General features: G+C 33.8%; 1 protein-coding gene across 2 annotated transcripts in view; it reads left to right on the top strand.

Moving 5' to 3' along the window:
• The window catches only part of LOC144850804 (1-phosphatidylinositol 4,5-bisphosphate phosphodiesterase gamma-1-like), a 48,177-nt gene that overhangs the window by 22,086 nt on the left and 4,394 nt on the right, over positions 1-21,697 (top strand). Inside the window, exons 13-30 of one of the 2 annotated variants that reach the window (XM_078708252.1) lie at positions 1,215-1,300; positions 1,500-1,640; positions 2,502-2,569; positions 4,831-4,941; positions 5,672-5,853; positions 7,529-7,738; positions 10,029-10,151; positions 10,614-10,791; positions 11,241-11,312; positions 11,598-11,701; positions 12,213-12,364; positions 13,457-13,611; positions 14,238-14,334; positions 14,627-14,827; positions 18,842-18,990; positions 19,988-20,105; positions 20,225-20,383; positions 21,357-21,445. In XM_078708252.1, coding sequence (XP_078564378.1) covers positions 1,215-1,300; positions 1,500-1,640; positions 2,502-2,569; positions 4,831-4,941; positions 5,672-5,853; positions 7,529-7,738; positions 10,029-10,151; positions 10,614-10,791; positions 11,241-11,312; positions 11,598-11,701; positions 12,213-12,364; positions 13,457-13,611; positions 14,238-14,334; positions 14,627-14,827; positions 18,842-18,990; positions 19,988-20,105; positions 20,225-20,383; positions 21,357-21,445 — 2,395 coding nt within the window. Of the gene's footprint in view, positions 1-1,214; positions 1,301-1,499; positions 1,641-2,501; positions 2,570-4,830; positions 4,942-5,671; positions 5,854-7,194; positions 7,396-7,528; positions 7,739-10,028; positions 10,152-10,613; positions 10,792-11,240; positions 11,313-11,597; positions 11,702-12,212; positions 12,365-13,456; positions 13,612-14,237; positions 14,335-14,626; positions 14,828-18,841; positions 18,991-19,987; positions 20,106-20,224; positions 20,384-21,356; positions 21,446-21,697 lie in introns of both variants that reach the window. The other variant, XM_078708253.1, reaches the window with a different exon arrangement.

Raw genomic sequence — 21,697 nt, 5'->3', positions numbered from 1 at the left:
CAACTCTTTGATCCGCCGGAGCTCTGCATCCTCTTGTTAGATTGCCTTGATAATAAAGGAAATTTTTTAATTCAAACTGTTGCTAATCTATTTGGGTAGATGAAGTAGTAGTTATATTTCTAGACTGCTAATTGTTATAGGCCATTCCATACATACAACTATTGCTCGAGTTTGCATATTTACTGTATTCATGCAGTAGGCCTGCCACTGTACAAATTTGTGCTTGAAAAAATGTGCAATCATTCACAGTATTTATTCATATAGTCATTATTCTCTTAAATAAACAAAGGCAATTGCTCAATTTATTTGCTGGCTCATTGAGAGTAAACATGCTGGCAAGATAATACCGTATAATAATATATAATGACAATAATAATATTTATTTGGTTAATAATGATAACCAAGAGTGAGAAACCAGATTCTGCACTCACTTCTTATTTTACAGAAAACTACCTGTAAAAAAAACGATTATTAAACTTAATGAATTTATTTTATATACAATAAGATTTCACCAGTTTCATTCTCTATTCAATTCAAGACATTTATTTATCAATTTTTTTTTATTTATTAATGCATAGAAGTACAAATTGAAAATACATTGAGATAAACATTGATATAATAATAATGGTAGTGTTATATAGCACCTACTGTAAGATAACAAAAAAAGGATGATGAAACAGAGAAATCATTTTTACTGCTCTGTTCTCCAGCACTTAGAAGCTCTCATATGAGAACTTGCTGTAACAGACTTGTGAAAAAGGCATCTGTCTTTCCTATCCTACCAAAAAAAATAAAAAGGTGTTGCTCAAGATATTTTTTTAAAATATCCTAGAACTAGAAGATAGATTAAACTTGTCATGACAAAAAAAATCATGCAAAACAAGTCCTTTACTTCATTAGAGTAATTGATCATGTGCCCTAATTAAATGAGAGATAATGTTTTTACAAAGAGACACTTTATTTTGAATGGTTTATGTTAATTTCAAGCCATGACCTTTGAATACCACTTACTATATAAGTGTTGGAACGTATTATATTTTGAAATGTTCTTATTGTATGTAGTAATGCATTGAACCTTTGAAATGAAGGTTAACTTTAATTTTTATTAATTAGGGAAGTCTAAATTCATCTACATTTTATTTTCTACAAATAATCATTTTTACTAACACATAAACATATGTTTGACTTTTTGTTGTCTTTTTTTTCTATATTAGCTATCCACTTATTTTGTCTATTGAAAACCATTGTGGTCTAGCACAGCAGCGGAACATGGCAAGTACATTCCAAGAGGTGTTTGGAAGTAAGAAATACATTGAATCAATATTTAATAATTGAAAGACATGCCTTGCCATGCTAAGGTCATTCATCAGTGCATTCAAAAAGTAGAACAAATCTAAATTCATCCAACCCCAATATAAAGTGTCTTGTCTTATATATTTTTTATGTTCCTATATTTTATTATTAAAAAAATTATTTCATCATGTTAATGTGTTTTTCAGGTTTATTATTGACCCAGCCAATTGATAGAGATGCAAATATTCTTCCTTCTCCCAATCAATTAAAAGGTAAAATCATTCTCAAACACAAGAAGATTCCAGATCAAGGCACTGAAACATTCACAGTACCAGTTAGTACTGATGGTAAGTTATCTATCAACAATCCAATTCCAACTAATTTAAGCCAAATCTCGTCCCATACAATAATGAAAAATATGTTTTTAAAATAGTGTGCAAATAATAAATGTCTATGATTGGATTGGAGAGAATATTTTTCATGAGCCAAGTAGAGTGATTTTTTAAATTTTTTATTTCACCTTATTTATAGAGGGTGACCCTAAACAGCATATTCTGACAAGGGATTGATGAGTTATGATAACTGTCTGTCTGTGACAGTGGCTGTGTGTATACTAGTACACCGGGGTAACCCCTACTCGTCTCGAAAGATGTACTAGGCTCTTTAAAGTGCACTTGAGCCAGAGTACATTGGACCTATGGTTTATAGTCCTTATCGGAAAAGACTCGTTCTACCACCAGAACTATGGAGCGAGTAATCCTCGAACCCTTGCCGATATTAATATGGCAATGGATTACGATTCCACTGTCTTAAGCAGCCACTCACTCAAATAGACCATTTCATCTTTCAGCCGATGGGACTGTTTCTCTATTCTACAAAGACAAAGCATTTATTATAATATCTATATCATTTACATTGTAGACTTATATTCAGTTAATTTGCCGTTTCATATTGAATGTTGAAGGCTAAGATGTCATTAGAAATAGCGCATTCACAGGTTGGCTTTCGATAGTGACACTGACAGGGCAATCATTTTTTTAAACCTAAATTTTCGATTGTGATGCATAATAAACCAATCAACTATATACTTGTATAGAATACATAATTGAGAGTTCCATCACAGACAATGTTTAGTACATTTGACTCACTTCCTATGTTTTTTTGGTTGTAACTGATCAACTCACTGTATTTTTTTTGGTTATTTTCAGTTGCTGACCTTGATATAAGTAACACACTTAAAAATGGTATTTTGTTGCTTCAGGATCCAGCAGATATGGTAAGTGGCAAAAAGAAGCATTGAAATACACAATTTGATTGTTTTACATTGTAGCCTATACTAGAATGCTGAAACACACATTTTAAAAAAAGAAATTTAATAATTATCCAAATATGTATGAATAAAAAGAAAAATTGATAGAAGCCGCACAATTTAAAGTACATACATTTTATGAATTTACTCCCATGGACAGGTATACCTGAATCTTAGGTAAGAGAGTTTTTGTGATTTCGTGGATATTTATTTGAATGTGCAGCACAGTTATGTGCTCGCATCATGCGGTAACATTGGCATCCTGCCCAGAAAAGGCTTAGAATCCAAGACCACAGTGCTGATGGTCTTGGGCATACATTTATAATTATTGCAATGGTCTTAATTAAAGGATTGCCATTCATTGGCTTCATCATGGGCTTAAAACCTGGCTGGCCACCCAAGATGAGTTAAAACTACATTGGGACAATACTTTCATTTATTTTATTCCAGCGGTGGTGCCAGGATCTTCCCGACGCGGGGGCTACATTCCCTGACGAGGGGGGCTATGCAAGCATCACCAAGGGCCCCGGTGGGGGTCCAGGGAGAATTCCCCCGTAAGCAACGCGTTCTAGTGTCATTTGAGGTCATTTTAATCAGATTTAGGGTAGCCACATTTTCCATTTTTTATAATGCATAAATAAAATACTGCGTGCAAAAAAACGATGCGCGATGACTGTTTCAATCCACATTTTTCAATTTAAAAAATAAAAGTTCAAAATAGGCCTATGCCTATATTTATCGGGTAAATTGTAGCATAGAAAAATTAATATACGCGAACGTAAAACGTACCCACAGGCGAAGAGGTAGGCCTATATTGTGTATCGCAGAGGTGTAGGCTGGTTGCTGTCTGGGGTTGCAGAAATTGTAAATGCGTGCCTTGGGCATGATCTGTAAGATTACAAGTCTACAGAACCAGACAGCCGTGGTTGGGTTGGAGCTAAGAAAATTTAGAAAAATAGAGTTGGAGGTCCCGGAAATTGGACTTATTATACTTCAAAACATGAAACAAAATATATAAGTCCCTATCATGGTTGTGACTGAATTAAGAAATTTTTGAAAAATAGAACTGTTAGGTCCCTGAAAATGCACTTATTGTACTTCGAAATATGACCAGCTTTATGAACTAGAGCTGCAGGTCTTCAAAAAATTGCATCTTATACTTTGGAAACAGGCCTAGAGGCTTAAAAATGTGGTCCGTTTTGCCTTTATTTGGGGGGAGGGGTGCGTCCGCAAGCATAGACCCTTTTCAGTCGGGGAAATAAGCTTATACCTCCCAAGTGTATGTATGCATGCGTACCATCTGGACTTCGAGTGGTGATAAGTTCATGACATACAGGACATTGAAAATTTAATAACTTAGCTATAATAAGATGTTGGCTAAGCGAAAATGGCATGTTTTTTTGTTTAGTAATTTATGAAATATTTATTTTAGGTGCCCCACGGTACAGAAGGTTACTTGTAAATTAAAATATTGGTGAACATACGAACAATTAACATAATTCGTTTTTGCTGTAGTGTAGCGTACGTCGACACACAGTACACGACGTAACCGTCGGTAAACTTCGCCTGGAAAATAACTACAGTACACATTTTGGACCCTGGATGGAACATGATATCACGCGTCTGGACCCAACTTTGAACGGTTCTTCGTACAAAGGGATACTGCCAGACAAGTGCGTACCTAGCTATTATTTAGTAGTTAGATCGCTGGCAATAATGAATGCATTTGCATATAAAGTGCATAATAGCCCTCTGACGTACTCTCACGGTCAATGGAACGTCGCGGTTTTCTATGCGCTGAAACTACGAAGTGAACGCGAACGATTTTTACTGTATATTAGATTCCCTGACAAAAAGTACCCGTGGCGCCACCACTGATTAAGTCTATAGGCATGGCTGGCCAAGGTTTACAAATAGTAAATTTGTCACTTTCCTATCAGATAGGTAAATCTCCCTGATGCAGGTGCTATTCGTGAACCTGATCATCAAGGTAAACCCCTACTCATCTCGAATGATGAACATGAACTGGGTTCTTTATTAAGGCAAACTATCTACATGTTCCACCACCAGATCTAGGAGCAAGTCGTCCTCAAGCCCATACCGATATTGTTTACTCTTTGAGTACAGTGCACCTGACTTAACTGCTCCACCATTTGACCTACTAAAATGTTAAATACTAATTTTTCCCCCAAAAATGTTGAAATAAATTTTAATTTCATAAATGGCAGGAGTGGACACCTCACTATTTTGTTCTAACTGAAACCAAGATGTTTTACTCTGAAGAACATGAGTCACAAGCCACCCAAGACGATGAAGATGATACTAGCAGTACACTTGAGGTCATTACATTTTAATATCAAATTATAATGCTATTTGTAATACAATTAAGCTGCTGCTATATATAGCTGCTAAAAAATAAAAAAATGAAACATTTTTATTGACTTCACAAATTTACTAGTAGGTTACTTCATATAACCTATTGTTTCTGTCAAGTATCTTTATTTATTAGGCTATCCACTAATTCTATCGAGCAGATCACCTATTGTGATTGTTTATTCTAATTTTTTTTTTTTGCGTAAGATCTCATATGTATTAATGTAAAAAAAGTAAATTGTAAATGAAGAAAATGTAAGCTTTTCTACATATTGTTTGTACGCAAACTGCTGACGAGAACATTTGATCTATTTAAAGATATATTGTCCCCCTAAAAAAATATTTTTTTGTTGAATATGTTATTTTAATGTCACATAATAGTTATTCACTCTCACAAAAAATTGAGTCTGAAAAAAATTTATTTACCTGAGAAAAATGTAATTTAAAGCAAAAAATGGTCAAATTGTCTGGAAGACAATGAGTTTTTGGGTAATTTAACTGTTTATTTTGTCTTTTTATAGGTGAAATAATTTTTTTCCCCCGTTTTTTTTCTTATGAAAGTGAACAACTTCATTAAAACTGCAAAATGGCCTATTCAAAGTCCGATTTTAAAAATCTTTATTTTTCATGATTTTGGGGGACAATACATCTTTAATGTAATCTTGATATAAATGGTTTATTTTTTTATATATATAGACAATTTCTATTGATGAGCTGCATTTTTCAGAAGCATGGTTTCATGGTAAATTAGACAAACATGAAGGGATGCAACCAAGAGCAGTAGCTGATAAATTACTAACAGAGTATCAAAAGGGAGATGGAACATTCCTGGTACGAGAAAGCGACACCTTTAAAGGAGACTACTCGTTATCATTTTGGTAAGTAATAAAAGTTTTTAATTGTACATGAATAAAATCCCATGCCTGAATCAAACCAACTCATTCAGACTTGAGACGCTTGGTTGATTCAAGTACCAACGGTACAAGTTCACCCTCGAGTATAAGCCCAACTTTTGGTCAATTTTCATGCAAAATGAAGCACTCCGATATAAGTCCACTATAATTTTCAGATCTGAGTATGCAGTTTGCATCTCAGAATACGACATAAATCAGACCTTTTTGAAACTGGAATTACAGACCTAGGATAGGCAGCAAGTAGGCACATGCCTAGAATACGCTCCAAGGGTTTTAAATTTCATCATAAACGATTTAAACAAATTGCACACTCCATTGGCGTATGTATGAACAATAAATAAAATTCCTGCTAATTTTGATGATATAGCCTTCCTTTTCGGTCCTTAGGTATAATCCCACCCATTATCCATTTCTAGCCATTACTAGCAAATTTAAAAAGATGTATATAGATGTTTTACCATGCCATTGATCAGTGTATTGTATAAGAAAATATTAGAAGTGAATTAAATACTTATGGCATAAGGGATATCGGACTAGCATGTGAGACGCATGGGTCTGTGCTATATTGCATGTAAATAAGCAAGATGCTTTACTCTCATTGCCTAATCCTTTGGATGGGATGTAAAGCCATTGGTGCTGTATACATACATTGCATGTAAGCACAATAAAGAACTTGGTACATTATATTATTATATACATTCGGAATAAATATGGGATCGCATCGAGACGGTAATTTATAAAAAAGAGTAATCTGTGCATGCGTATAAGCCAGGTATACACCATTCCGTTAATTATCATGACTGTATTGGTCGATTTAACATTCGGTCTGACAACAAGACATAGCACAATTTATAATGTAATTTTGAAACTTTCAAGAATAAAAAATGATCGATCAGTTCGAAGCGAATACATACATAGTAGGCTTAAATTTTTCTTTTTAGTTCATCCTTTTGAACTTTGCCAACATAATACTAGCCTTCTCAAACATGCCCAATAGCCAAGTCTGCTTGTACAGGGTATATGGCCTAGGAGGAGGCTTACCGAACAGGATGAAAGACTTTATACAATCGTCGCGTTCTGTTAATTTACCGTCTCGATGTGAATGTTCACTATTGGGCTTTCTGGTGAACAGTGTACTAAAGAGGTCACCCAGTATAAGGCAGAAATAAATCGAAATCAAGCTTTATGCTGTTGCATTTGAATAAAAGCCTAAATTTTTACATCAGGTTTTAGAAAATATTTAGTTGAATTGTGTGTATGCCTTCTATAATTGATGTGTTTCTGTTTTCTCCATCTTTCACTAAGGGCGCTAAACAAACCAAACCATTGCCGAATCAAGTCCAAACTGGAACGGGGTATATCAAAGTATTACCTGATTGAAAACCTATTATTTGATAGTCTATTTAGCCTCATAAACCACTATCGACAATTTCCATTACGCAGTCGGGATCTGGAATTATTATTAGGAGAGTCGGTCCCACAACCCCCGAGTCACGAAAACAAAGAGTAAGTGAAGTAGCATGGGTATTGAGTTGACACTGCACCATGTCGCCTGTAGTGTGCCTGCTTGTCATCTGTCACATTAACATCATGTTTTTATTTGTTTTGCATGGGTGTTTCATTCATTCTTCTGTTACAGGTGTAGGTCAAAGGTTAACCATATACACATCAAGAAGAAACATTTAGGCCAAGAGATTAAATATGTAGTGACTGAGTCATCGATGTTTTCAAACCTCTATGAGCTTGTAACTCATTATCGAAAACATACTTTGAAGGCTCGTAATGGCATGACGATTTCACTAACTGAATCTGTTCCCCAACTTAAACACCAACATCACGAAAAAGAAGTGTAAGTTTGGACAAAACAAAATTCATCAAAATTATTAATTAATTATTTTTTATAAATAGGCCAAAAAATAGTCTTTAATAGTAAATTTCAGTCCTTAGAAATAAACAAAAATATTTGAATACTTTATCAAAATTGCTTTAGTTAAAATAGAATCCAAGAATTATTGTCTTGCTTTCTCAAAAAATCTATAATATTGTTATTCTTCCCACAAACAACAGAAAAAAAAATTTAAAACAATTTGTTTTTATTTATAAAATCAAATGCAGAAAAGTGATGATCATTGCTATACATTGTCACCATTCTTAACATTACTGCCTTTATTTCTTATAAATTCATTTTACTCTACTTATTGGAAAAATATACCACAATTCATGTTGCATTTTATTTCTGAACATAACAATATTTAATATTTACAAGCATAGAAATTGGCTTTTTCTTTCATACAACTATTTTTATTTGTTATTTAACTATCTTGAGTTCAGTTATAATTTTTAGGATTAATTTTCCAGAAAAAGAGTAAGCATGATATTTTTGTGTTTTAACAACATGATCTTGTTTTTTGTCTTTGACATTGCATGTTTGTTTATTATTTTGTGTGTTAACAATTTATGTATTATTATAACACAAATAATAGTTTTGTATTTCTCTAACTAACATGAATGATCAAAGAAGTACTGCACTGCTTATGTAGAAAAAAATTGTTGGAATTTAAATGTGTCTTGCAGTTCAACATTTTGACATTTTTCACGACTTCTAATTGTTGTAATAGTATGTTAAAACTACTAATAAATCATCTATATGATAACTCAAAACATAGTCCTCTACGCTATAAGCCACATGACCAATACTAACCCTTTTCGAGCTGCGGAACTATTTATTTCCCATTTAACCATTCAGCTATGTAATTTTTGTCAATCAGGTCACAGAGAGGTTACCTCGATCCAATCCAATCAGGCATGGTCTTTACTTATTGAAATACCATGTTTGGCCGATTTTTGTGCCAGTCCATTGGACGGGTAATATGATGTAGATATAATATTAAAAACAAGAAATGATGCATTGTTTGCTGCAGTACTTATTTGATCATTCATGGCACATTCTTAGTATTTACTAACTTTGTTGTGTATATTGGCAGTTGAATGACATGAGTGCGTTTGAATCTTAATAATGTAATTAAATATATAATAAAAATAAGTATGCAAAATGTACAAAAGCAGCACCTGTCACCAGGTATACAGGTGGCTGATGCACCCTGTGTTGTTCTTTTGTATTCTATCCATACCGTAAAACCTCGAAAAAAGCCCTGCCCTTTTCAGTATGCATGGGTGGGAATTTTTTCAAGATGGACTTCCTTTCAAGATTTCTTTTGCAAACTAAAGAGGAGGGCTTCTTTTTGAAATGAATGCTGTAAATTTTGTGAATTTCTACTAAAACATTACTTGCCAATGTTACATATTTGTGATCAAAATACCATATTAAACTGTAAAATGAATGTACGATATAAACTCGATCATATAATATATCTGCTTTAAGTTATCTGGCATTAAATCAATTTGTTCTTTTGAAATTCTATCTCGAAAACAAGCCCATCGAGATTACTTTTACAGACCAAAGAGGGGACTTCATTTCGAGATAGGCTTCTTTTCTTGGTTTTACGATATTTCTTGCGTAAATTATTAATCACACCAAGCAAGATTGGCGTATGGAATAGATTATGTGTTCAACAAACTGTATGTGTGTGTGGTGTTATTCTACCTTGAATTTATTGTTGTGACTGTTTGAGTCAAGTGACCAAGCAGTGAAAGAGCCGGAGTACTGCAAACCAAAATGCAGGCAGAGGTTCGAGGCATTCCTCAGCCGTAGTTCTTAGGCAAAACAAACATAAACTTGTTAAGCATCACAATTTTCAAGCTGCCTGTTTTATTTTTAATTTTTAACAAATTACCAAAAAACAACCAAAAATTATGATAAAATTGTAACATTTGATTATCCCAGCCCTGAAATTTATTCAGAGGTTGGCGATTAACAAGTGAATTTTTTTATTTGGCCTTATGGCCTTAAAATTAGAGGTTGAGTGTACACATCTTGCTTGAGTGCACTTGAGAACCCAGTTCATCTTTTCAGAAATAGTAGTGGATTACCCCAGTGTTAATCACTGCATTGGCCTCTTGGTTATAGGAACCAAAAAGTGGAGATACAAACTTGGACTGAATGATTTTGATGAAGTTTTCCATATGACTTTACATTCAAATAAAAGTAATTACTATAATATTTGCTTTTTTTTTTCTAGATGGTTTCATAACCGATTAACCAGACATGAAGCAGAGAATATGTTAAAACGTATACAAAAAGATGGTGCCTTCTTAGTTCGCAAACGATTTGATACCAATGATTCATATGCCATCTCATTCAGGTTAATATTAGTATGCTAAAAATTGTTATCTAAAAAAATGTATTTATCCCCATGGACTTATGGGCGGCTCCAGTTTTTTGTTATATGCAATCCACTGCATGTAACCGATAACACCTGAAAATAACTGTTTAAACATATTTAAATAATATTCAAATATTTGATATTGCTTTATAAAGATATATTAACAGGCGCGGATTTAGGCGGGGGATAAACAGGCTTTAGCCCCCTAAAATTTAACTTTTTAAAATAAAATAATGACTATTTTTATATTTCTGCAACCTGTCGGGATCGTTTTTATCATTTATGAAATATTTAGCCCCCCCCCCCCTAATCTATAATGCTGGATCCGTCCCTGATTAATACAATATTCAAAAGATATAAAACTTGCACATTTGTGTCAAAATTATTACTTTTCAAACAAATACTTGACAAGTTCTGTGGCGTTTATCTCTAAACTTTCAGAGCGGAGGGAAAGATTAAGCATTGTCGTATCAAAGCGGAAGGCAGACTGTTTGTTATTGGTACTGCTCAGTTTGAAAGTTTGTCTGAGCTTGTATCCTACTATGAGAAGTACCCCCTCTATAGGAAGATGAAGCTTAAATTGCCTGTGAATGACGCTGTTGTAGAACTTCATGGGCAGGTATGTGATTTGGAGGATGCATTTCTTCTAATTTCAAGTGGTATTTTTTTCATATGCATCCAACAGCGAGTAAGTCGCAAATTATAGGATGGATGTACTTTATAATTTAACATGGTTATAAACTCACTTTAAGTCTCACTTTAGGCTTAGGGGGTCGAGTTGAAAGAGTCATGAGTTACAACCCTGACCCTAGATCAGGATTGAACCCTGGAACTTGAGATTGGAAGCTACAGCTCCACTACTCAATGTTCACTTACTGTTAAATAACTATACTGATACTAAACTGATTAATTTATTAGATCGTTCATCTTTCATATATATATATATATATATATAATCATGTTTTTAAATGTCTATTCATAATAATGCTATTTATTTTTCAATTATTTTGAGATTTTAAGAAATTTAGAATTTTAGAAATACAATTAAACAAAATTTGTATTTGATAGAATGTTGACGGTGATGATTCTATTTATGGTCCTTCAGATCTGTATATTTCACCTAACTACATTGTACCAAAGGTAATGTATTGTTCTGTACATTTATTCAATTTAATCATCTATTCTGGTTTTTTCATCATCTTGAATAGATTGCCAATGCCACTCTGATCATGTACGTTGGTTTTTGATCTCAGCCATAAAAAGGAATGAAACCAATGAATGGAATGAAATAAACAATCACACAAATAATAATGATTTTTTTAGATGTGTTAAGATAAAAATTATACAAAGAAAATATTTAAATTACTTGTTTTGTTTACTTGGAATCAGATAGCAATACTGTGTTTCAATCTTATGTGTTTGCAGGTTGTTGTAAAGGCTTTGTACGACTACCGAGCTCAAAGAGATGATGAATTGTCCTTTTGCAAACATGCAATCATCACTAATGTAGATAAACAGGATCACGGATGGTTAGTTGACTTTATACAACACCTAAGTAGTTTATTGCCATTTGATTGGAGGATTGTGGGTCACATGATATTAAAATTTACTATAGCATCTTTGCGATGTATATATCGGTATATATAAGCCGCTTCTATGGAGGTCTACCCTAGTGGAAAATTTTACACAAAGAAATCATTTGTAAAAATCTTACACATAATCTGCACATACTCCCTTTGATTGGTTAGTTTCACCACATTTATGGTAAGACTTTTGATCTGTGAAAAGCATGTAACGATAAAGGTCATAGATGTGTTGGTGATTCGCAAAGCTGTTAGCAAGTTTTAGATGGCAAGCAGCAATTGAACCCTGCCATCTTCCCTATTGGGAAAAGCTACTGAGATATTACCCAGACATTATTATTATTGTAAAACCTACTACCAACAAAATGGCCTGGGTGAATGAGACTTTAATTACATCTTCTGAACTGTTAAATGGCTCCATCTTGTACTGAATTCTTTCACGTTGTATATTCTGTAGGTGGAAAGGTGATTATGGTGGCAAAAAGAATATGTGGTTTCCATCAAATTATGTAGAAGAAGTGACACCACCTCTAAGCGACACCAGTCCTGAATCAGGACTGCTAGGAGATCTACAAAAAGGATCTATTGACATGATACACTGTAGCTGTGGTAAGTTTAAGATTAAGTTTCATGAAGAAAAAATATATTGGAGGTAAAGATCAGAGTATTCATTTTAATGCAATGGAAAGTGTGGTTTAAGGCCAGGTTTTTGTGATAATGGGCATATATCCAGGTGTGAGCTTATATCCAAGTATGGGCTTATGTCTAAGTATTGGCTTATATACAAGTTTGAGCATATATCCAAGTATGGGCCTATATCTAAGCATGGGCCTATATCCAAGTGAAAGCTTAATCTAAGTGTGAGCTTATATATAAGGGTTATTTCCAAGTGTGCGCTTATATCCAAGCGTGCGCTTATATCCAAGTGTGGGCTTATATCCAAGTGTGAGCTTATATCCAAGTATGGGCCTATATCTAAGCATAGGCCTATATCCAAGTGTGAGCTTAATCTAAGTGTGAGCTTATATATAAGGGTTATATCCAAGTGTGCGCTTATATCCAAGCGTGTGCTTATATCCAAGTGTGGGCTTATATCCAAGTGTGAGCTTATATCCAAGTGTGAGCTTATATCCAAGTGTGAGCTTATATCCAAGTGTGAGCTTATATCCAAGTGTGAGCTTATATCCAAGTGTGGGCTTATATCCAAGTATGGGCTTATATCAAAGTATGTGCGTATATCTAAGTATGGTCTTATATCCACATGTGTCTAAGTGTGCACTTATATCCAAGTGTTTGTTATATCCAATTGTGGGCTTATATCTAAGTATAGGCTTATATTTAAGTATGGGCTTATATCCAAGTGTAGGCTTATATCCATGTATGGGCTTATATTTAAGTGCTGTGTGGGCTTATATCCATCTGTGAGCTTACAGTATATCCAAGTTTAGGCTTATACCCAATGGTAGCCTTACTACCAACTATGTTATTATATCCATGGGCTTATAGTCTATAGAAGTGAGGATAAAAGAAAATCCTATGGTGAGCTTAGATTAAAGATATCTTTAAAGATATGCTTTTCTCACTTTTTATTAAGTAAATTAATATTTTTTTGCAATAATATTTAGTAAGTGAAAGGATAGATGCAATGCTACAAAAAACTAAAATATATTATTTAATTTGGTAAAAATTTTTTTTTTTCAGATATTATTCCAGGAGGCAAGGGTATTCAACTATTCGTATTCTCAATCGTTTCACCAACTCTTCACCAAACACTAGAAATAGCTACACAATCTCGTTCTGAACTTGATGATTGGGTTCAAACAATACGTAAAGTATCGTACAGAGCGGGAGAACGAGTAAGTGAACAAATATTTTAATCTCCATATCAACATGTCTGATTGACAGCAGTATCGCTCACATTGAAACCTACTTCTCCCCTTCTATAAAATAACTTATTTCTCTTGAAAAATAGTCACCAACATTTATATTTTGTATGGCAAAGAGAATTGAAGAAATTTCATTTTTAAGAATATTTTATTAATAGAAAAATAAGGCAATATCCTGACATTTGGTTTAGAACAGAATCGGCAGAGTTGGTTGGTTTTATCCCAAGGCGCTTTTTTCCACACAAATTTTTGCTCTGTACAAGTAGATAAATATCAGAGTAGCAATGCAGAGAGGATTTTCATTGTTCTGGTGTTGTGTCATCAGAGATTATTGTGGCCTTTGCATCAGTTTTATATCATTAAATAAAGAAATTACTTATCATTTTCATTTTTATAATTGATATATCCATTATATCATGTTTCCAGAATTAAATCTGTAAAATATTAATATTACATGTTGGGTTATTAAATACAACTTGTTTTTTTTTTCCCTAAATTAGGAAAGAATTTTTTTTTTTTTAAACCTGAGTCCTCTGCGTACAAATGCCTTTGTTGTTAAAAGATAAAGGAACTTATTTTTTTTTAAATTGCTATAGACAAGGGATGCTCAAAAAAGAGAGCGACGACTAAGAATAGCTAAGGAGTTTTCAGACTTGATTGTATACTGTAGATCTGTGACATTCAGGGAGGATGGTAAGTACCTATGTCAAGACGTAGTAATGTATAGACATAAAATATTACACATTTCAACTACATGCTTCTTGTGTCATGTCAGTGCAGGCAACTACAGAGCCCTCACTCTGTCCACGACAGTGGCCCTAACATAACTACTTAACCCCCTACTTGTCTCAAAAGACGTACTATGCTCTTTGACATACACACAAGCATTCTGGGCGTATGGTTTTGTGAATGTTAATAAATATATTTTACACTGATTGTTTAAATAATTGTTATCCTTTAAAATTTCTATATTCTTTTCAACTAGTTATTCCTGGAAAATATTATGAGATGTCATCATTTCCTGAAACTAAAGTAGAGCGTTTTCAGACAACATTAAGACGTTATAACATGACACAGTTAAGTCGAACTTACCCGAAAGGTCAACGTATTGACTCGTCTAACTATGAGCCAACATTAATGTGGAATTGTGGGTGTCAGATGGTTTCTCTAAACTACCAAACACCAGGTATTTCTTAAGAAAATATGTTATGACAATATTAAAGACAATAGTTGTACTTAAGTACCCACATAAATGTACTGTAAAATAAAAAGAGGTAAATTTGTCAGTCAGTTCAGTTTAGCTGTATCATCCCCTGTCGGATGTAGCCCTCCTCATGCTTCTGCCAATCCCATCTGTTCTGTGCTGTCCTCACCCACGTGATGCCTGCATACTTTGTAATGTCGTCCCTCCAACGCCGTTTCTGCCTTCCCCTTTTTCTTGTGCCGGTTCTTGGTTGCCATTCTGTCATACGTTTTGTCCACCTGTTGTCATCCCTTCTTGCAAGGTGTCCCGCCCCACGCATTTTTGCTTCTTTTATTTTGTTCATTATATCTTTGACTTTAGTCAATTTCCTTATTACTGTGTTTCTGATTTTGTCCCTAATTGTCACTCCAAGCATCTGCCTTTCCATAGCTCTTTGTGCAGTGGTTAGTTTTTGTTCCAAAAATTTTGTTTCACAACCATAAGTCATTGTAGGGAGTACACACTGGTTGAAAACTCTTCTCCTGTGAACTATTGGGATTTCTTGTCGCAAAGGATTTCTCTATATCTGCCAAAGCAGCTCCATCCCGCCTTAATTCTTATGAGAATTTCGTCTCTTGTGTTGTCACCCATTTTCACTGTTTGGCCCAGGTACTTGTAGCTATCAACTTGTTCGATCCTATCATTTTCAATTGGTAACGGGACGATTCGGCCCTGAGACGATTCGGCCCGGGACGATTCGGCCCTGGGACGGCCCAAAAGTGGGCCGAATCGTCCCACCAAAAGTGGGCCGAATAGTCCCGGGCCGAATCGTCTCAGGGCCGAATCGTCCCTGAACCTTTTCAATTTCTATGGACTCATTGTTATGGAAGTTTGTCATGTACTTTGTCTTTCCTTTGTGTATTTTCAAACCAATCTTCTTGCTCTCTCTGTTCAGATCATTTAACTGTTCCTCCATGTCTTTGACTGTTTCGGTTGTCAAAGCAACGTCATCTGCAAATCTAAGGTCAGTTAAACTCTCTCCATCAATGTTGACGCCATGTCTTTCCAGGTTCAAATGTTTGAAAATGTCTTCCTCTATGGTTGTGGTGAATATTTTTGGTGATATTGTGTCCCCTTGTCTGACACCTCTGTTTATGTGGATGAGTTTAGATACATCTTTGTCAAGGTGTATTGTTGCAGTGGCATCTGTATAAATGTCTTCAATTATCTGAACATAGCCTTCATTTACTCCAGTTTTCCTCAGGGCTCTAAACAGATCAACATGTTCTACTGAGTCGAATGCCTTCTCGTAGTCTATGAAGCCTACGCATAGATGCAGTTGGTATTCATTTGACTTCTCTATTAATTGGTTTAAAGAATGTAGATGGTCTGTTGTTGAGAATCCCTGCCTGAATCCAGCCTGCTCTCTTGGTTGGTTTTCATCGAGGGTTTGTTTTAGTCTGTTTTGAATTATCCTTGTGAATATCTTGTATGCATGTGATAAAAGACTGATTGGTCTATAATTCTTGATATCGGCTTTGTCTCCCTTCTTGTGTAATATTATGATTTTTGCCTCTTTCCATTTCACTGGTATTCTCTTTTCTCTCAAGATATGATTGTACAGTTTGACAAGGTTTATGTTTATCTCCTCCCCTCCTATCTTAAATATATCGCTGGCTAAGTCATCTAAGCCTGGTGCTTTATTATCTTTTATCTGTTTGATGGCCATTTCCACTTCCCTAGCTGTTATTTTTGGAAGTTCTGTTTCATCTACAGATTTATTCTTGATCTCCATTGTGGTTTCTGTCTTGGTTGAGTTATACAGATCTTGATAAAAGTCTGCGCATATGTTTAGGATTTCCTTTCTATCTGTGGTTAAGTTACCATCTTTCTTCCTCATTTGGTTAATTCTAGTTTTCTTACGGTTCAGTTTTGTGATCTGTTTTGGTCCTTTTCCACTTTCCAAGATGGTTTCAATTTGCTCTCTCTTCCTTTTTCTGCTTCTAGTTCTTCTCATCTTTCTCACTGTTTTTACTAACTCTGTATATTCTATTCATTGTGATGTTGATTTGTTTTCAATTTCTCTAAGTTCTTTTCGTTTTATATCAAGCTCCTCAATCAGTCTGTCCTCCTCAGATGTCAGCTTTGTCTCTCTGTTCAAAGGTGCTATTTCTTCAGCTGTCTCAATCACTGTTGAAGATATCAGATCAAATTTGGTGTCTATATCTGCATCTTCAATGTCTAGACTTGCAAATCGATTTTTAAGTTCCAACTGGAACTCCTCCTTTCTGTTTTTCAGTTTCAATATGTTCAGTTTTGGTTTCTTTTGGTTTTTGATGATCTTTAGTCTTTCAAGCTTCCTTTTCAGATGTATTTTGGCTTTGACCATCCTGTGGTCGCTACCAATGTCTACATTTGTTATTACACTGCAGTCCTCTACAATTCCCCGTTGGCTGGTTAAAATAAAGTCTATTTGATTTCTTGTTCTTCCATTTGGGCTCTCCCAGGTCCAATATCTATTCTTATTTTTCTTAAATAGTGTGTTTGCCACTATCAAGTTATGCTGTGCAGCAAATTCAAGTAACATGTCTCCTCTCCAGTTCCGTTCTCCAACTCCAAATGTGCCCATTAAAGGTTCTTCTCCTTGTTGACGTTCTCCTATCTTGGCGTTGAAGTCTCCCAATACTATGGTGTATTCCGCTTTGCTTTCTCTTTTCGCCTTGCTTATTTCTTCATACACTTCTTCAACTACTTCATCATCATACTCACTAGTTGGTGCATACACTTGAACTATGCATAAGTGTTTCTTTTCTGAAAGCTGTATGTTAAGACTTACTACTCTATTTGAGTAGTGCTTGATGCCTTTTATATAGTCTTTGAATTTTGGATGGATTAGAAACCCAATCCCCTTAGCATCAGTGTTGTCTTCCGTTTTTCCATGATTGTATAACCAAGCTCCTCCTTTCAATTCTTCGATCCCCTCTCCTTCTCGTTTGGTTTCACATAGTCCTATCACATCCCATTTGAAGTTTCTTAGTTCATCCATTAGTGATTCTAAAGATTCCTCTGTTCTTAAAGTTCTGGTATTATACGTACATATGTTGATTTGTGATTGTCCACTCTTAATGTGATGTTCATCAGTCGCACAGCTTCCATTCGGCTTTGACTGTGAGACGCCATATAAAGATTTGATAAATCTTACATCACGACTGGGCAACTTGCATTCACCAGATCCTTGATGACTGCGCCCTTTTTGGCCATGGGCTTTACGACTTCTCTTTTTCTTGTCTTCCATTTTTATACATGAGGGTTTTCTGCCATATACTGACGCGCTGGCAGGACGTAGTGTCAGCAGGTTTTTCTTAGGGTTTTCCTCCCAAACTCAGAGCTTCGTCAGTTTCCTTGAGCCATAAAGCGGACTCTAGTTATCCGGCTGGCGCCGCTTGGAGGTAGAAGATGAGTTTCAAGTATAGAGGCGATTATGGACAAGTGGGCTTACAGATGGTAATGCCACAAGTACATACAGTAACAAGTAGTGAAGTTGCGCATATACAAGCCTTACCAGCCATTTGTCACTGTATCAGTAAAGTTTGTATTTCTACCGTGTATTTTGATTTCATAATTTGTGATGATTTAATTTACATTTTTTTGTAAAATAAGTGCATGTAATTTAAGACCTTTAATACAATAACCAAAGTATCAATATAGTGTAAATTAATTAGAATATGACACAAAATTTCTATTTCAATCAAAATGAAGTGGAGTCTTACCAATTACCAGATGTTGCCACACAATTCATATACAGTACTTGTATGCTTTAATTGAACATTGAGTTGTTCAAATCAATTCATTTGTTGATCCATGAAGAATAATAGGTTGCTCGTCAACAATCTATATAGAAATATTTTCAAACACATATTGTAAACATTTAAAAAACAGTATACAAAATATGAAAGTTTATGGAAAAATGTTTCTTATAAAAATATTATAATGAATGATAACAATTTGACTTGACAGATCGGCCAATGCAGCTGAATGAGGGCTTGTTTCAGATGAATGGACGATGTGGCTATCTTTTACAACCAGAGAGTATGCGAAGTGAAAACTATGATCCTACAGACAAGAGGACACTTCAGGGTGTAGATGCTATCCATTTAACTGTTGATGTAAGTTAATTCAGTTGTATTATTATTATCTTTTATTGTCAACTGGGGATAACAGTCTCCAACATGGCATACAAATAGTAGGCAATACAAGCATGAAAATAGCAATAACAAACTATATAATATAGTATAAATAAAAAAAAAATAAATATAAAACAAATAATATTTTCACTAACTTTAGAAACTTCAAAAACAAATTTTTACAGTAATAAAGGTTCAATAGAGAATAAAATGTATGTATGTATGTATATGCTATATATACGATACACATCAAACGGTGCAAGGCTACTGGACCTTTGTTTATAAATCTTACATATTCTTTCTGTAATGAAATTCATTCCAAATTCATTCCAATTCTGAAGGAATTAATAAATCCAAAACAATAGAATGACCTAGTTAAAAATAATGATTGGTATTGCAGTGTGTAAAGTATGTAAACACAACATTTTGTAATGTTTGATGTATATCTATCTACTAGACAAAACATACTGTCCAGAAGGGGATTTGTGACCTATACTTTTATATATGCCACTATCTTCTGTATCTTCAATTCATTGCTATTATACTTTACCCTTGGTCAACAAGTACAATTAACTTAAAGATGTATTGTCCCCCTGAAAAAATAATAAACATTTTCTGTTGAATATGCCATTTTAATGTCACATAATAGTTATCCACTTTGACCAAAAATTAGAGCGAAAAACAATTTATTTACCTGAAAAACTGTAATTGAATGCAAAAAAATAGTCAAATTGGCTGCCATCCAATGGATTTTTGGTTGAATTTAACCATTTATTTTGTCATTTTATAAGTGAAAACGTTTCGTTTTTTTCCCTACAGAAGTGATTAACTTTATAAAAATAACCTATTCAAAGTCTGATTTAATTAATCTTCATTTTTCATGTTTTGTGGGGACAATAAATCTTTAATGCAATAACATTTGATACATTTTCTCATTTTTGTATGATAATAATTTATTTATGAATGTTTTTTTTTTTAGATTATTGGAGGTAGACATCTAAGGAAAGCAGGAAGAGGATTGATTAGTCCATTTATTGAAGTTGAGATAGTAGGGGCTGAATATGACAGTAGAAATAAATTCAAGACAGCAACAATTGGTACGTATAATTATATCAATTGATTAGGGCTAAAGGTTTTAGGGGTTAATGGTACTTGTAAATGAAAACAAATAAATACTTTATTACTTTAACAAATGAATGTATATTTCTATTTTCAGTTGATAATGGTTTCAACCCTGTTTTTAAGGAGTCCTGTGAGTTTGACATTTTGAATCCAGAGTTTGCGTTCATTCGCTTTGTAGTTCAGGATGAGGACATGTTTGGTGATCCTAACTTTATTGGTCAGGCAACATACCCGCTAAGAGCAATACGATCCGGTAAAATAAAATGCTTGAATCTTGTTATTAGAAAAATAGGAACAATTTAATACATTTTTTTAACCACTTTTATTCAATAAAACAAAAGGCAAACTGTACAGAAAACAATAAAATAAGAAAATAAAATACTAGAGCAAAGAATTAGCCAAGCTTAAAGGTCATGGAACAGAAAAATAAAATTTTAATTTGGGAAACACAATGATTTAATCGTATTTGCCTATAATCTAGTAGCACCCTCTATATTTTTTCAATAAACTTAAAGAAATTCATTAAAACTACTTTTTAGCAACATGCGCACTCTATATGTGTTGATATTGTCTTGATTTCGATTTCAATTTGCGCCCTCTGGGAAATAGATATCACATGTTATAACCATTTTGATCTTGGAACGTTGTATTATTAGCTATAATGGCGCAAAAACATCCTCCAGTTACCAAATTTTACCCACCAATAGGTAAATATCGTGTTCATCGCAAAAAAACATTCTGAAATAATCGTTAGTTTCTCTGTAATAGAGATTTTTTTTGAAAATGTCATTTTTCTATGTTTTTGACCCAAAACTTTCATTTATGCGTAATTTTTTATAAAATGATAAAAATAATTCAATTTTGTTTAATATTTTTATTTATTATACATATATTCATCACTCATATTATAAAAATAACTAGTTTTTATCATTGAATTGACAAAAACAGGAATAAAAAAAATAGCTGTAATGACGTCACATTAATATGAATAAATTAGCTTTTTTTACCCACAACCGTTTTTTACCCACACACCACAAAAATAATTGCAAAAAAATTATCTCATTTAGTTTTTTTTGCAATTAATTAAAATCACATTTTTTTGTTAAATAAATAATACTCACATAGGTGAGACTAATGCTGCACAGTGAAAGTGTTAAGTGGCTGCCCACAGTTAAAGTGGAAAAATATTTATTTTGTATTACAGTATTCTGTTTTTATGTTCTCAGGATATCGATCTGTTCCTTTGAAGAATGGATATAGTGAACCTCTTGAACTCTCATCACTGCTTGTCAAAATTGATGTCCGAGTAATTGGGGTAAGGAGAATAACTTGGGTCACATATTTCCACTTGTACTGTATATTTGAATATATAAGATCCTCAGAATGAAAGCTAAACTCTATTTGTTCTTCAAATACACAGGCTTGTTTAAAAGTAGATGATTATTCAATATTTCAAAGGATGGTTCTTATACCAAAGACAACCATTATGTTACATCTTATACAGGCACACTTTACCTTTGTAATTATTTACCATTTCTATTTTCTTGTTTTGTCATCAAAATTATAA

Source organism: Antedon bifida, chromosome 8, assembly GCF_963402885.1.
Source record: "Antedon bifida chromosome 8, ecAntBifi1.1, whole genome shotgun sequence".
In the NCBI taxonomy this organism is placed as follows: domain Eukaryota; kingdom Metazoa; phylum Echinodermata; class Crinoidea; order Comatulida; family Antedonidae; genus Antedon; species Antedon bifida.
Note: the sequence above shows the minus strand (reverse complement) of the source record. Positions and strands in the feature narration are given on the sequence as shown.